The 15,293-nt window shown below is 37.5% G+C and overlaps 3 protein-coding genes across 3 annotated transcripts; 1 reads left to right on the plus strand and 2 right to left on the minus strand.

The window, feature by feature from the left end:
- Window positions 1–7,565: 7,565 nt before the first annotated feature.
- On the minus strand, window positions 7,566–8,354 carry GCK72_012569 (uncharacterized protein; the record flags this gene model as incomplete). The annotated part of the gene is made up of 2 exons (XM_003091437.2): window positions 7,566–7,826; window positions 7,875–8,354. 2 exons carry the CDS (start codon window positions 8,352–8,354, stop codon window positions 7,566–7,568), a joined length of 741 nt encoding a protein of 246 aa, XP_003091485.2.
- A 638-nt stretch (window positions 8,355–8,992) lies between these two features.
- On the minus strand, window positions 8,993–10,732 carry GCK72_012570 (uncharacterized protein; the record flags this gene model as incomplete). Its single annotated transcript, XM_053729214.1, has 1 exon — window positions 8,993–10,732. One exon carries the CDS (start codon window positions 10,730–10,732, stop codon window positions 8,993–8,995), a length of 1,740 nt encoding a protein of 579 aa, XP_053583986.1.
- Window positions 10,733–13,296: 2,564 nt separating this feature from the next.
- Window positions 13,297–14,040, plus strand: GCK72_012571 (uncharacterized protein; the record flags this gene model as incomplete). The annotated part of the gene is made up of 5 exons (XM_053729215.1): window positions 13,297–13,317; window positions 13,370–13,451; window positions 13,502–13,635; window positions 13,721–13,865; window positions 13,913–14,040. 5 exons carry the CDS (start codon window positions 13,297–13,299, stop codon window positions 14,038–14,040), a joined length of 510 nt encoding a protein of 169 aa, XP_053583987.1.
- Between the last annotated feature and the right edge of the window lie 1,253 nt (window positions 14,041–15,293).

Genomic DNA, 15,293 nt, shown 5'->3' on the forward strand with positions numbered 1-15,293 from the left:
ACCGTAAAAACTGTAATAGAAGCGCCCCTTTATTAGAGGCGCCCCTCTAATAGTGGCGCCCCCTGAAAAGCGGTTTGAATAATAGTGGCGCACCCTCTAATAGAGGCGCCCCTTTAGTACGCCTCTAATATTTTTTTCTGATTTTCAGTCATTCTTTTTCAAAGTTTGTGAAAAAACAAAAATAAAATCCAATTTTTTCATTCAAAGTAGTGCAAATTTGAGGTTTTCGTGTAATTTTGTCCGAGAAAATGTGAGTTTGTTTGAAAATTGATCACTTAGAAGTTGAAAAAATAGACGAACGAACAAGTTGAAAAATAGAGGCGCACCCTCTATTAGAAGCGCCCCTGTAATAAAGGCGCATCTGTGAACAAGGGTTGAAAAATAGAGGCGCATGCGCTTCTATTACAGTTTTTACGGTAGGTAGTTTTTTTGTGTAATTAATTAGGATGAGTGAGTTTAACAGAAGTAGAAAGAGCAAAGAACGAGTGGGATCTTGAAATGTTCGGTCTGAAAGTGTAGAATTGTTTTACAGTTCTAGTTTCTATGCAACATTTTTAAGGTCTACTAGATAAGGTAGTCGTCGAACTTTTTGTGCTCCATTATTTCACTGCTTCAAATTGATTTCAGAAACTTCCAAGTTTCTTTAATAATAATAATTCGTAGAGCTTCAGGAGTTCACTACCAAATTTAAATTTTATTTTAGAGATCGTTAATTATATAAATTACATAATAAGACGTACATAATTTTTTCCTGAAAAAATTCGTTGCAAACTTTCCTTTCACCTCAGTGTTTTCTTCTGGTTCAAAACTACGGTACAAGCTTAGAGTATTTGAATAAAACCCTATGTACATCAAATAATTCACAGAATTGTTTTCCGAGAGTAATTGAAAGTGCTCATACACAATTCGTACTTAGTTTGTTATGGATTTCTTTTACTTTCCTACCCAAAACTTTCGCGTGCCTTTAATTTTATATTTTGAGATTAATTCGGTTTTGATGCTCGTGTTCAAATCATTTTCGAATAAAATAAATCGACCATTCGACTAATGCTGTGTAATTCAAGTACCTCACTCTTGAAAATTTCGAGAATCAGAAAAAAACATTTGACTGATACATACTGTTTCGATTGTAACTTTAAGCCAGAAAAGTTCAGAACGAAATGATAGTAGAGGGCGATCTGTTGAGCTTATTGTGTACTGTAAGTTGCTTTTATTGAATTGAATGGGCTGGCTACAATAACTGGAATTTTTGTGCTTGTGTAATTGGTACGGAAAAATAAATTCTCCGAAATAGAAAAGATGCAACAGGGATTATAATTTTTTTCGTCTGAAGTTGGAGAAATTTTAGCAGTTTCAGTTTATAGGTAAGGTTTTACAGTTCAAGTTTAAGACAATTGGAGTGTGCGGTTTATTTCTACCAAAAATTAGAAGTTTGAACTTGAGTTAGAATATTTTAATAGGAAATTCTCTAGCTTTGTCACTTTCTCTGGTTTTCGATTTTTCACTTTTTCGACATGATTTCTCAAGCTTACTGATTTTTTGGCAATGATAATTTGGGAATTTTCCATCTAACAAAAATTCAGTACCAATTTAGAAGAAAACGTGCCGTTTCAGACATTAACCATTTGCTTGTTCGTATTCTAGAAACCGATGACATCATTCGTGTTGCAAGGGTTTCTGGATATCAAAACGTTGCGGCAAATTCCCCTTCACCGTCCATTTTTTTTCTGATCCAACACTACAGTATCAACTTAAAGTACTTAAATATATTTGTGTCAGTATTTGTAAGTACATCAATTTACCGTCTCTTTTTCCGAAAGTAATCTGTACCAAGTCAAAGCTATTACTGTTTTCATACTAGAGTTTACTATGTTTTCTATACTCTCAATTGAATTTTGCACAATTTTTCTTGATGTCGTCCATTCTCTTACCTAGAATTTTGCTGTCCCTCTAATTTGATTTTTTTGAATTTACTTCATTTTTGGACTTTTTTCATACTGGAAGTATTTTAAAATACCAATAACTCAATAATTCACTGATGCTAGTCTGAATACGTACCATAAGTTTGCAAAGCCCAGACTGACAGTGACTGAAATATACTGTTCCAAACTTTAACTTTAAGACAGAGAAGTTCTGAACGAAATGATCCGTATTTCGACGACAATGGATAACTAATGACATCTTTAGGGCAGAATTAAGTTTAAAAACTGAATTGTTTCTACAGTGTACTCCTAGAGTTTTCCCGTTTCAGCACATCCTTTTTTTGTTGTGTTGTGTTGTATAGCTGTTTCTAGTTGCGGAACCGTTAAGCCTTTTTCATTTCTGGGTTATCCCAAAGAACGCATACCAATTTTCCGTCTATCTAGAAACTGTGATTTCTATAATTTACCTACTTATCACACCTCCCAATGCTTTCCTTTCTCTCCTGTTTGTGGGTTCCCTCTCCCTCGTAAAATTCTGTTTCAGAAATATCATTTTTCTCTCAATACAATTACCTTCCAATGCTCTTCGATTGATTCCTCCAAATTCGCTCCTCGACTGTGCCTAATTAAACACATACACACACATTTGTGGGAGTGTCTTGATGTTGAGGTTATATAACGATTTTTTTTGATTGGCAAAGATATTAATTAAAGAAAACGGTGAAGATAGGTCTTGATATTTTGAAGGTTTCGAAGCAAATAGAACTTCATTCTAACTGAATTGATCTTTAGAAAGTCTTATTGCGGTAGACTTTCAACTGTTTATTTTGTCAACATTTTAGACAAATAAATTCATCCTGAAGAAACAGTATTTTTTCTCGGTTTTCGAAATATCGAATAAGTAGTTTACGCTTCTCGAAATGTTTGTACGTTTTTTTTTCTGGTGTCGGAACAATTTTTAATGCTTCCTACAGTTCAAACGTGTTCAACAGCCGTCCGCGGGTTTTTGTTTAGGGTATTTGCAGAGTCAAAATTACATGGCGGGCCAGGGGGTTTCTAGACAGCTGAATTCATTTTTTGAGAAGACGTGCTGGATTTTTTTGACGGCCTACGACCCTGTTTTTGACAATGTAAAGTTTTTTACAGTTAAAATTTATTTAATGACATCTTCTGCTTGAGCGCAGTTTCAATTCGGTGATTCCTCATATCCGGAGACTATGATTTTTATATAACTGACAACAGACTGTTATAATTTCTGTGTACCCTTGTGAACCTTCTGAATCTGTAAATCTTGTTTTTTTTTCGTTAGAAGTATCCAAAGTTTTTCATGTTTCAGAATGTTAATGACTATAGGAATTTGCATTAAGGGACAATTCACATGACGGTTTCTTGACTTTAGTTATTTGCAATCGATGGACTCTTCAAAAAAAAATCTCTGAAAATTCTCTCACCTTCATTCTCTTCACCACCTGTACTCCCCAAATAATCAATTCTATTTTACTTTAGCACAGTGTCAGTAAGAGGCGGTTCTGCAGGAGTGGCTCGTCGAGAATTCGGAGTGAGTTGTTTTTCCTGAAATCTCCTTTTTTTTATAAAATAAAAAACAACTGTATTCTCAATTTCTTCATCAAAGATTCCCCCAATCAGCAAAAAAACACTAAATTCGAAACGGAAAAAGAAATATTTAAAAGTTGGAAAAAAACGTTAATTTGTTACGAGTTGACCTCAAACCAGATGTTCGATAGTGTCACTTGCCTGCTGGCGTCCAGCTGTGACAATGTGTCTTTTTGCTTATTTTTTTGCTATTTTTTTCAATTGGAAATATAATAGGAACCAATGAATATAATATCAATTTTCACTTATAAATGGATATTTTGAAACAACCATATAAATGTTAAGCTTTCCATCCGGGCGGCGAAATGCCCGCCCGACCCGCCCTAAGGCGGCCCTACCGCCTCTCTTTTCTTTGCGTGACCCTCTCCTTTCTTCACCCCCCTCTCCCCTCTCTCCCTTCAAGCGAAGGCTTGGCCTAGTGGTTAACAACCTTGTTTTTGAATCTGCTCCTCCCGAGTTCGAACTTTTTTGCTGCAAACTTTTTTGTTTTCTTTTTTTTTAAATTAGGAAGACAGTGCTATAGGTTTTTTTGACAAACTACGATTGAAACTGTGCAAAAAATAAATTAAAGAGACAAATTTTGTCACGCCAGTCTACCCTGGGGCGGGCTAGGGCGGGCACGGGCGGGTCGCCGCCCGGGCGGGCGAGGGCCGCCCGCAGAAACGCCCGTCCGGATGGAAAGCCTAATAAATGTACGGTTTCGAATAGTACTGAAAGTGGGCGGGGACATCAAGTTACTATTATATAAACACCGGAGAATGACGAGGAATCTAAACTCAATTCTCACGAAACTTTGGAAATCGTTTCTCCATTTGTTTCTTTTAAAAGTATTACGGTACCCCAACGAGAAGTTGCTAATTGGAAGATAGACCTCAAAATATTGGGATTCTCCATTTGAGCTCTAGATTTTACATAGGTTATCCACGTTTTCAGTAATGAGAATGCGCAAACACTTAATGTCAAGAAAGTTTATTTTGACAATAGTTTTGATAGAAAACGTTTTTGAAATTAATAACACCGTCAATGAAGCCGGTATGATCAATAACTCAGTTTATTTGAAATTTCTCAAAGTTATAGACTTGTAACAGTTGAAAAATCTTATAATACTTTAAACTGTAGTCTTGACTGTTTTTGGTTTTCTTTTTTGCCTATTTGGGCATATACAAACTTTAGGAAACTAATTTTCACTCAATTCCAAGTAATCTGGAACAGAAAGTTTTAGCAGAGTATTTGAGATTATATTTTGAAAAGTACGATCAAGATACCTTTGTTTTCTTATCAAGAGTTTCAGTTGTAGCGGGTGGTTATGAAACCAGTAAAATTTTTATACTAGCGTACAAATTTCCCCAGATTTAAAAATTTCAGTTTTGAAAAAAATCCCTTCCCGAAAATGCACATCTCTAAAATTTGGATCGAAATTCATTTTCACTGTTTCGTCAAGTTTTGAATTTTTACTCACGCTATAGTATTCACTAACGTTCCGAATTGTTTTTTGAAAACACATCGTTTCCTCATTTCTCTATGAACTGAAGCTGAAATAACTCGATAGAATCAAAACGTACATATTCATCAAAAATACTAATAATTAGTTTCATCGTGATCGCTTTATATACTTTGGAAGACTCATTTTAACCCAATTCCTAGTAATGTGGAACAGAAAAAGTTTCAGTTTCGGTGGGTCTTGATTATTAAGCATATACGTTGTCGATACTTTTGAATTGCTAAACTCTATTGATATCATAATTTTCCGAAAACACTTTTCCTCAAAAGTCCGACACTACCTTCTTTATCACTGGTTTAACAAGTTTTGAATTCATCGGTTCAAATGTGGCAATAATCACTTTATCCCTGTCAGATCTGAACCACCAACCGCACAGATTTGTTTTTAAAACATTGTCTGTTTATTTTGTGTTTTCGAAAATTATTTTTAAAAAACCTACCTGGTCATAACACTCTCGTCAAAAAGCATATGAATGTTTTTTTATGGAATGCATAATGCAATATTTTTCCATTCACTTAATTCTAAGTAATATGAAACAGAACATTTATTCGAATTCACCGAATTTTTTCTTGAGATGAATCAATTAGATTATCTTATCAAGAGTTTCAGTTTCAGTGGGCCATGATTATGAAGCCAGTGCAATGTGAAACGCATGGTTGTCCTTAGGGGTGCTCGCTCAACACTAAGATCCTCAAGACCAATGGCGAGCCTGGGGCGCAATAGTGGTAATTACCGGCTTTGGCCGGGCCACCAGTTGCTGGGGAGCTTATTTTGTGAGGGGCCATTAAAGTGTTTCGCTCAGAGAGCAGTCACAACTCGGGTATGGTCAAGCAAGGTACAGTTATTTCTCTACAGTACTGATTTTAGTACCGAATCATCCGCACATCCCACTGGTTTGCGTGGTTGCAGGGCGATGATCTGTAGAGAGCTGTTACCAAGCCAGCCTCAACATCTTCCATAAATTTCTCCATTCCCAGGGTTCCTCTTAGCCAGGGCTGTCGGATATAAAGATCTACTAGCGTCTGGCCGAGTTACCCGCCGGGTGCCTCGCGGCCTTCCCGTCCGTCATCGACTTTGCAGTCTCAAGAAGGGGGAGCCTGTCCCAACCCATCGTATCAATGATTTTCCTATCTTTGCTCATCTCCTCTTGTGCTTGATTTGCGCACTTTACGGATCAGATCCAGTGGAATAATCTTGATGGGGACTCATATTGTCGGGACAGTATGATGGCGACTTTGCCTTGTACTCTAGCGCATCCGGTGTGCGAAGTTTCATTCCTACTTCGTGACAGACACCGGACTATACAGCACTGGAGTACACGTCCTTTGTGGCTTCTAGCCCACGGTTTTCGTTTTGCTTTGTGTATTTCCGGGCATGAAAACAGAAATGTCTCCAAGAGAATTCCAGAAATTCACATCGCTACTTTGACCTTTTCCCCGCAGCTAGTACGTTGATTTTCGAATACGGAACATGTTCAGATCAAGTGTGGGTAAGGTTTAATTACGCTGAACAGTTCCACCTGGTATTGCCAGCCTTCAGCAAGCCGTCACTTCAACGAGGTTGGTTTGGACACGTTTCGGATCAAGCAAGTTCTTCTGACATACTAGGTTAAACGAAAATCGAAATTACTCATGAAACTTTTCTCTTTTTTTCCCATTTCATTTTCATTTCATTCCACCACGTGAAGATTTGTCTTTTTCACCTTCATTTTCTGGTATGAGGACGGAATTATCCCCAATACTAACCAAGAAAAGTCAGATTATTCAAAACTCCTCTTTCCTACCACGCGGCAGTCATATCCGATAGCAAGATGTCTTATCTGTTGTCGCCGATAATCGGTAAGACTGTTTCTGCACTTTTTCTCCTTTTTTCAGTACTTTTTCTCGCCTATCGGAAGATTTCGGCGCTTTTATTTCCCGTTTCGTTCATAATCTAAGTCTACCAAATTTGTGTATGGAGCTGATTTGGACTCCAAGAGAAACACATATTTTGTTACTCCGATTAATCGATATTTTCGGGTTTTTTTTCCTTTCTCCGTTTTTAGTGAATGAAGCTGAAGGCTTCGCGTAAAATTCACTGTTTTTTTGGAGTTTTCAAACGAAATGTAGCAGGATTTCTTCTTATTTTCTATTCCTTTTACATTACAAACACCTTGTGTATTGATTTTTCGTGTTTGGAATCTGAAATGATTCCAATGATGTACTAGAAATCGTGAAGACAAACAAAATTCCGTAGCGAATTTTGCGATTGTTTTCATACACAACCAGGTGTTTTCCAGTGAAAACATTTGCAGTATCGATCGCCGAATCGATAGCATCACACGTTTTTCCTTTTCGTGCTTTTGTTTTCACTCGTTCTGCTGTCTACCCTTTTTGTTTTCTTTGATTTCTTTGCTTTATTTAAACCATAAGACTTCTCACATCAAATAGGGGAGACACACAAGTGGGAGCGGGAGAAAAGATACGCGATTGAGACAAATAACAGTTTAGAATGGAAGAGCAGACTTTAAGCATTCATCATTCAAGAAATTACTTAATTTCCGGGGTTTGGTTGTCACTAATCTTGCTTTTTCCGCTGGCCTCCTTGGCTTCTTTTGCGAATTCCGCTCGGATCTCCGATATTGCGATTTCAGTGGCCTTCTCTGATTTTCCCACTTTGAATTCGCCGTCGGCGAAGACTTTTTCCACATCTTCAGTGGTGTCCGGTTCCAGTATAACGACTTTTTTGGCGTTGGTGTTGGATACTAGGGAGACTGCTTCCTTCGCATGACTCAACTGCTTAGTGGCTACCTGAACAATCATTTGGGTTCTCGTTTCTTTTTAAAATCGATACCATACCCATATAATCGTCTTCGTGCGTCCGAGCAATTTCTGGACTTGTTCATTCTTTTTATCTTTCACCAACTTGACCGGCACTTGAATTACTCGTTTATCCGACGGATCCACCACGGGTTTTCGCGATGGCGTCACCACCAGATCGAGTCCTTTCCAAGTATTCCACGAACCGAAATTTTTCTCTTCTTGTTTCGGTTTCATCGGTTGCTTCGGATTCTCTTTTCCGGTAGCTGACTTTGCCTTTTTGTTCGGCGGCGCCGATGGGATTTGGACAGGAGATGTGGCTCCTCTTTTCGGGATCGGACCCATCTTGCTCACAGAGAAAGCGGATAGTTTGCCATCCCTTTGTAATCCCAGAAGAATCGATGAGAGCGCTTCTTCCGCGTTGGCGATCGCCCTTCTTCCAGCAGTGCCCACGTATTTCTCTGCATCCTTGATAATGATATCAAGCAGTTTTTCGGACACGTTCTTTGGGGAGGACATTCTGAAATTTCGGTCTCTCTTTTTATGCCAAATTCCATAGAATGAAGAGTAATTTCCGTTTCTTTTAAGAAATTCTCTTTTTGGGACAGAATCATACCTTATTTGCGATATCGATTCCTCCAGCAGTGATAGTGAATGTGACGAAATAGAGTGAGAATGGCGGCCAGGCCGGCCACCTTCTTCATTTTCTCTGCCACCTCTGTCTGCTTCTCTGCGTCTCTCGAGATCGCATTGTCTCCGCTTCCCTGCCATTCTCAGTGGTTTTGGAGTTTTATTTTTGGTTTGTATTAGAAAGTACCCGGAATTCCATCTTTCTTATACATTACAAACACCTTGTGTATTGATTTTTCGTGTTTGGAATCTGAAGTGATTCCAATGATGTACTAAAATCGTGAAGACAAACAAAATTCCGTAGCGAATTTTGCGATTGTTTTCATACACAACCAGGTGTTTTCCAGTGAAAACATTTGCAGTATCGATCGCCGAATCGATAGCATCACACGTTTTTTCTTTTCGTGCTTTTGTTTTCACTGGTTAGCCGATCAGTACAAGCTCAATCCGTCAATCAGTCTCATTTTCAGTCCGTTTCCAGTTCCCGTTTTCCGCCAGATCTTTTGGCTTGTGGTCTCTTCCGCCGACTAATTCTTGGCGGGTTTCGGAGGCTTGCGCCTCTTCCTCCTCTTCCAAGAGTTGCCTGGTGGCTTATCAAGACCGAATTTCATCGGGATACTCTGGTAACGATCACCTTTAATGTGCCTCCAGTAAATATTTTTACTGTATTCGGCAGTTGCCGCGCACAGCTTGGGGATCCACTCATTGATCGTTTTTCGATCGATTCCCAGCTGCACTAGACTATTTGTTGTTGGTTTCCACCACGTTCCCAGTGATCCAACAACAATCGGCAAGACTGTGACTTTAATACCTCGTGCTTCGAGATATTTGTACGCTTTTGTGTACTTTTCGACTTTATGGTCCCATGCTCTCTGCATGCCTTTGAGACCACACTCGTACGGACATGTTACGTCTGCCAGAATGATTTCTTTACCATCTGGACTTCTCAACATAATGTCCGGTCTTTTCACACTGGGTCCAGCAATCACTGAGTCGTCTACCAACTTCCAGTTTCTCTTCGAACCCTTCTTAATGAGTTCACTCACTTTGTTGTGTACTGCATTATGTCTTTCGGTTATCAATCCGGACTTATTATACGTGCAGACCTGCAGGATGTGCATTTGCGTCTCTTTTTCCTTCACACATCTCCTGCACTGCTTCGTACTTGTTGCATCCCATGTGTTAGCATTACACACAAGCAAGTTCAATCGAGCTTTGTGGACTATTTTGTGAGCGGAGAAGCTCATTTGTCCTCCATTTCTCACGAAACTATTGCTCTGAGGGTGTTGAAGTACCACTTGAACGACTTGACTTTTCACTGGTTTCTGCGTGATAAACCTGTGTAAGATTCCCGTGTTCGCCTCTTTTTTCAGCAATAGTTGCAGTTTTTTCACATGACTTTCTGTGTAAACTGCTTCAGGTCCATCTTCGATGGCCTGTACCAAAATTGCTAGCTTTCCCTCATGCTCAACAATTTTGATTTTATGCAGCGGGGCATCTTTGATGCTCGATAATCCTCTGCACACTTCACGTATTCTGGTGAAAGTTGTGTAGCCGAAATTCTTTTTCTTCGACGGAGTCTCATTGCTGAGATAAGCAGCCATGTCACTCAAGGTGACATCCTGTCTACCCGTTTCTGCTACTACAACTTCTTTCAGATAGTCCGAATACAGTTTCTTTATGTATTCGTCATCCGACCAGAGTTTCTTCATTGTTGAAACGAGATACGTGATCAACGCGGTGATTTTTGGGCACGCAACACCCAATCCACCTTTTGAAATCGGCAATTGACAGTATTCGACAGGAGATCCCGAATGGGGTATCTCATGTATTGATTTTACCGCTTTCATTGTTTCACCGGCAAAGTATTTCAACTCTGTCAGTTTTGGTATCGAATTCCCATACATGTACGTCATTTTCGGTAGCATGAAGGATTTGATACAGTCTAGTTTCTGTGGTAGTGTGAGTTCCTCATCTCTCACTAACAACTCAAACTCTTTAACGACCGATTCGATCAAGTCCATTTCGGAAGTTCTCGTCTCGACACCCGTTTGAATGCCCAAGTATTTGTAGGTGTCCGAACAAGCCATGTTCCGGATCGGTACACCTTTCAGGTTTATAACTGCGGCCGCATTCACCTTTCCTTTCTCAAGAACCAAACTGGCACACTTTGCCGGTTTGAAGATCAGGTTCAGTGGGGTGCAATCTCTGTCCAACTTTGTCAATTCACGCTGTAATTGATCTTGGGAATCAGAGAGTATCGCCATGTCATCAGCAAATGCAAGAACTTTTATTTTTGTGTTCAAACATTTGTGACCTGCTGCTGTGTCAAGGTGTCTTCTTACCTCAAACTTGGGTAATTAAACCTTTATTTAATAATATAATAAAGAAAAAGAGATTAAGAATATATAATAGAAAGAAACTTCTTGTGAAGCTTCAATTGGGGTGAGGAAGGATTACAAAATTAGAAAAGAACTTCCTAGAAAGTTTCTAGAATGTGAGGAGGAAAACAGAAGGGGAAAAATCTAGAAAATGAAAGAAATGAAAAACTGGAAGAAAAGAAAGAAGCTTCTGGGAGCTTCTATCAAGAATGAGGGATAGAAATGAAGACTGTCTCGCGCCGGCCCGTGGGGCGGAGCCAGACTGTTTTCTGGTGAGAGACAATGATCTAGAGAAAAAGCAATAGAGGGAAAAACCATTTGGAAGGTGAGACATGTGGAATGTGTCATGTTGCGGGGGAGGAGAGGGTGCCCTTTGGGTCCGTCTCCCATCCCACCTCATGACGTCATTGATAATAAAGAAAGGAAAGTACGGATCGAGTACACAATGTTTATACCAGTGGACTAATTTACCCAGATTTAAAAATTTCAGTTTTGAAAAATATATAAAAAATTAGTGAGGATTTTTTGAAAGTCCCACAATAGAATTTTGTAACCGTAGTTTTTTTTCGCAAGCTCTTTTTGTGACTTAAAAAAACAAAAATACCGAGTTTCGAAAATTCTTTCCGTCGGATTATTCGTACTACTTTCAGTTAAATGAATCATCCCCGACGTCGAGGAAACATGACAACAACTCCAAGCTGCTGAATTCCCGGTAAAATTGTTCCAAAAATTAATCCCCCGGTTAATGATACTTTTTTTCAGATTCCATCTTCTGATTGCTGGACGTCCGCGGAATTTGAATCAGAAGGTAAAAAAACAGTTTTATTGTTTTTTAGAAGCAAAACATTATTAATTTTCAGAACCAGAGAGCCTCATCCATCGTCAGCGTGCCAATGAAAACTTCATCGATAACGTCAAGCGAAGAGAAGCTGGAGAGCACTAAACGAAATTATTAGCACTGAATGTAAATACTCTGAGATTTCTTCAGTTTGTATTGCTTTTATAAATCGAGAGCTATAAACTTATTTTATTTTGATTTAAAAAAAACACAATTATGCCCAATGGGACTAAGAAACTTGCAGTTGATGTTGAATTGCACTGTTGAACCGAGACCAATCTGTCTTTTACAAGAAATCGATGATTGAAGTTCATTTTTTCAAAAAAGAAATGGAACCTACCAAAAAATGTTTAACGGACGCTTTTTCTTACTGTGCTAGATGGTTTTTCTCAGCTGGAAGTGACGAGCACAAAAGAAACATTTGGAATATGCCTATTCAAACTGTCCTTAATACCTGGTAGTAATTTGGAACGATTCCAAACTCGCGACCCCTTGAAGTTTCCTTGTTAGAGATTTTATCTCTAGAAAAAATTATGCTGGAAGCAGAAAAATTGATTAATTCCGTTGAGTTTTTTTTTAACTTCTGGTTTAACACGTGAAACTGAACGTTTTTGAACTGAATTTAAAAATTCTTTCGGTATGAGAATGAACTCACGGAAATGAAGAAACCAACATACGACCGAAGTCAAATTTCGGGGCCATAACGCCAATTTTCACCGGCCAACGAAATGCCCAAACTCGCCGGGAATCGCTTTCAGCGGGTTTCAGAACGATTTTTAAAACTTTTTCGATATGTAAATGAACTCACAGGTACACATACATTATTCTGTGAAAATATCAGAGTTGACCTTAGTCCACCTTTAATCCAGTTGCAAGTATTCTTCAAAATCTGCCAGAAGTCTTGCCGTGGTTGCTTTGATTACGATCTTTGAACTGTTTTCTCTTGCACCCCCAAATTGAATAACAGAAAAATTGTACCCTAGAAATGTGGACTTTTACAGTTTTTCTACCCTCGAAAAATAGTACTCTAGAATAATAGTATTTAGAAGGCTATATCACTGGCTGGAGAAGGTAAGTTGAATTAGAAAAATAAAAAAACAAAGTATATTTGTCAAAATTTTTAGGAGATTTTTAATATCGCATGAGAAGAAGCCCACTTCCAAGCCAGTTTGGAATTGATGGATAAATATTGTTTTGACTTTAATATTATAATTGAAACTGCTGATAAAATCATACCGATTCTCAAAACAAACAACTGAATCATATTTCAAAAAATACAATTCGTTTCTTTCCATTTTTTCGTTAAAAATTAGCTTAGTTGCAAAAACTGCTCTGAAATTAATTTCGGTTTCAATACTCTTCAATGACGTTCGCAGATTCAAAACAAAATGTTCAAGAATGGAATAATTCTTCTACAGGAGGACACTCATCTATATTTAGAATATTTTCTACCAACATTCTTTTATTTCTCATTTCTATTTTTCAACGTTAATTAAAAATTTTTCAATTAAATCTTACTGATGTCCTCCTAACGGATAATCAAATTAAACATGGAACAGTATTCCAAATTACAAAAGACACTTTGACAAGATACGAAGGCGTGTTCAGAACCATGTTTGAGACTGAGATTCCAGTAAGGTTCTCTTTTTTTTGAATTTTCAACAATATTTTCATTATGGTTTAAGCTAGAAAAAGACGAGAACGGATGCATATTCATCGATCGAGACGCCAAACATTTTCGACTAATTCTGAATTTCCTTCGTGATGGTCATATAACTCTCCCAAATTCTGAGATAGAATAGAGGAGATTTATAAAGAATCCAGCTACTATTTATTGGATGGATTGATGCATTTGTGTCAGGAAAGATGTAACGATGACAGGCAGTTGAAGGAGATGAGGCATATTGAGAATAAGACGGAGTTATTGAAAACCGTGTTGCATTCCAGGAAGGTGAGGAAATCAAACAGCTGGTCCAATTGAAGTTCCATGTTTAGACCGAACTAATAGTATATTTAAAACATAAAATATTTTCCAGGCATTCCTCATATTCTTCTACGAACCAGAGAATGTAGTCCGCGTGGAGAACTTCTTCAATGAAGGTGTCTTTCCTGCAACGATTGCTCATTTGAAAAAGTTTATTGCGGAGTTTGAATCGAAATTCGATTTTTATTACACGGCAGGTGAGCACTATGCTTATGTAACTATCTTTATGTACACTTGTTTTTAGGAGGTAGTGAAGAAGGATGGTCATGTGTACACTACAAAGACTACAACTCCACATTCATTGCGGCTTACAGTTGGTCTCGTGACTTTTTGGATGATATTTGGATGATTCTGAAGGATAAGGAGCTTTGAAATGAATAAATTTGAGAAATTTTTAGAAAAATCTTTCTGTTTCCACTTTATCACAAGATGTTTAACATACTTCTAGAATAATTCCAAAACTTCCCTTTGAGCAAAAACTTGTCTGAGGCTAGGTCTTTTCCTTCAAAGGATTCTTTTAAAACTAACATACGCGAGTTACAGTTTCAAGTTTACCAGAATCTCACAGTCTCTGACAACTTGATGATTTTCAGTAAAAATATATTTTTCAAAAATTAAACTTTACAGTGTACAGTTGCTAACCACGAGAACGAGCACAAGATTTTTCTGAAATTTGCTGTTTCAGATAAGAAATTTTCTCCATGGTTTGTTTCGAAATTCAGTCTGTCCCGGATGTATTTTTGGATGTATTTTTAACTACTTGCTTCAATACCTCTATAAAATTCAAGTTTGTTAAAATTAAAATTACTCATCTCGTGTTTGTATCTTTCTTTTTCAATTTCTGATGAAAATTCACTAAACTGTTGCTTTTTAGACCACTGAAAATTGAAAAGTTCTGGAAAGACTTACCACTACAAATGACATTTTTGAGAGCACCTCCTGTTTCAAAGTGGCAATTTAAAAATGTCTTTTTAGTCATCCAACTATTAAATAAATGCTCAAGTTAGAGAGTGGATAATATCCGTTCAAAGAAGTGATGATTAAATTGAATCTGTGAATTCATGACTTTTTTGAAACACTAAATACGTATTTGAATAGGAAACTGGTTTCCTTAAAAAATCATTTATTTTTAAGATTGAATCCTACATAGATTTGTAACTAGAATGTACCTAAACCAAAATTAAATGAATAAAACTTCAGTCTATCAAGAAAATAATTTGTGCAAAAAGAACCTTTGCGTCGCGGTTTCTTCAAAATGATTAATTGTAATGAATATAACTTTTTAGCAATTTTTAACAATTTCAAAAATTTGAAATATTGGTTATCAAACAACTATCAAACTTTGTGCATTTGTATTTTAACTACTGGCACATTTCTACTTTTTTGAGTTTAGAAAAATTTGAAAGTCTTAAAAGGTGCTCCACGTTTTACTCAATCCCATAAGCTTTAAACTCAAATACTGAAATGACCAGTTTCAAGCTGAATTCATTTGAAAAACAATTCCAGCAGTAATCAGTGATGTTGCATAGTGATGAAAATGCATGTTTTCCTCTGCTTCAACTCAAAATTTTTGATTATTTTATTTCGGTTTTATGTTCTTGGGATGTTTTGCATGTTTCAATAAA

Source organism: Caenorhabditis remanei, chromosome IV, assembly GCF_010183535.1.
Source record: "Caenorhabditis remanei strain PX506 chromosome IV, whole genome shotgun sequence".
NCBI lineage: Eukaryota > Metazoa > Nematoda > Chromadorea > Rhabditida > Rhabditidae > Caenorhabditis > Caenorhabditis remanei.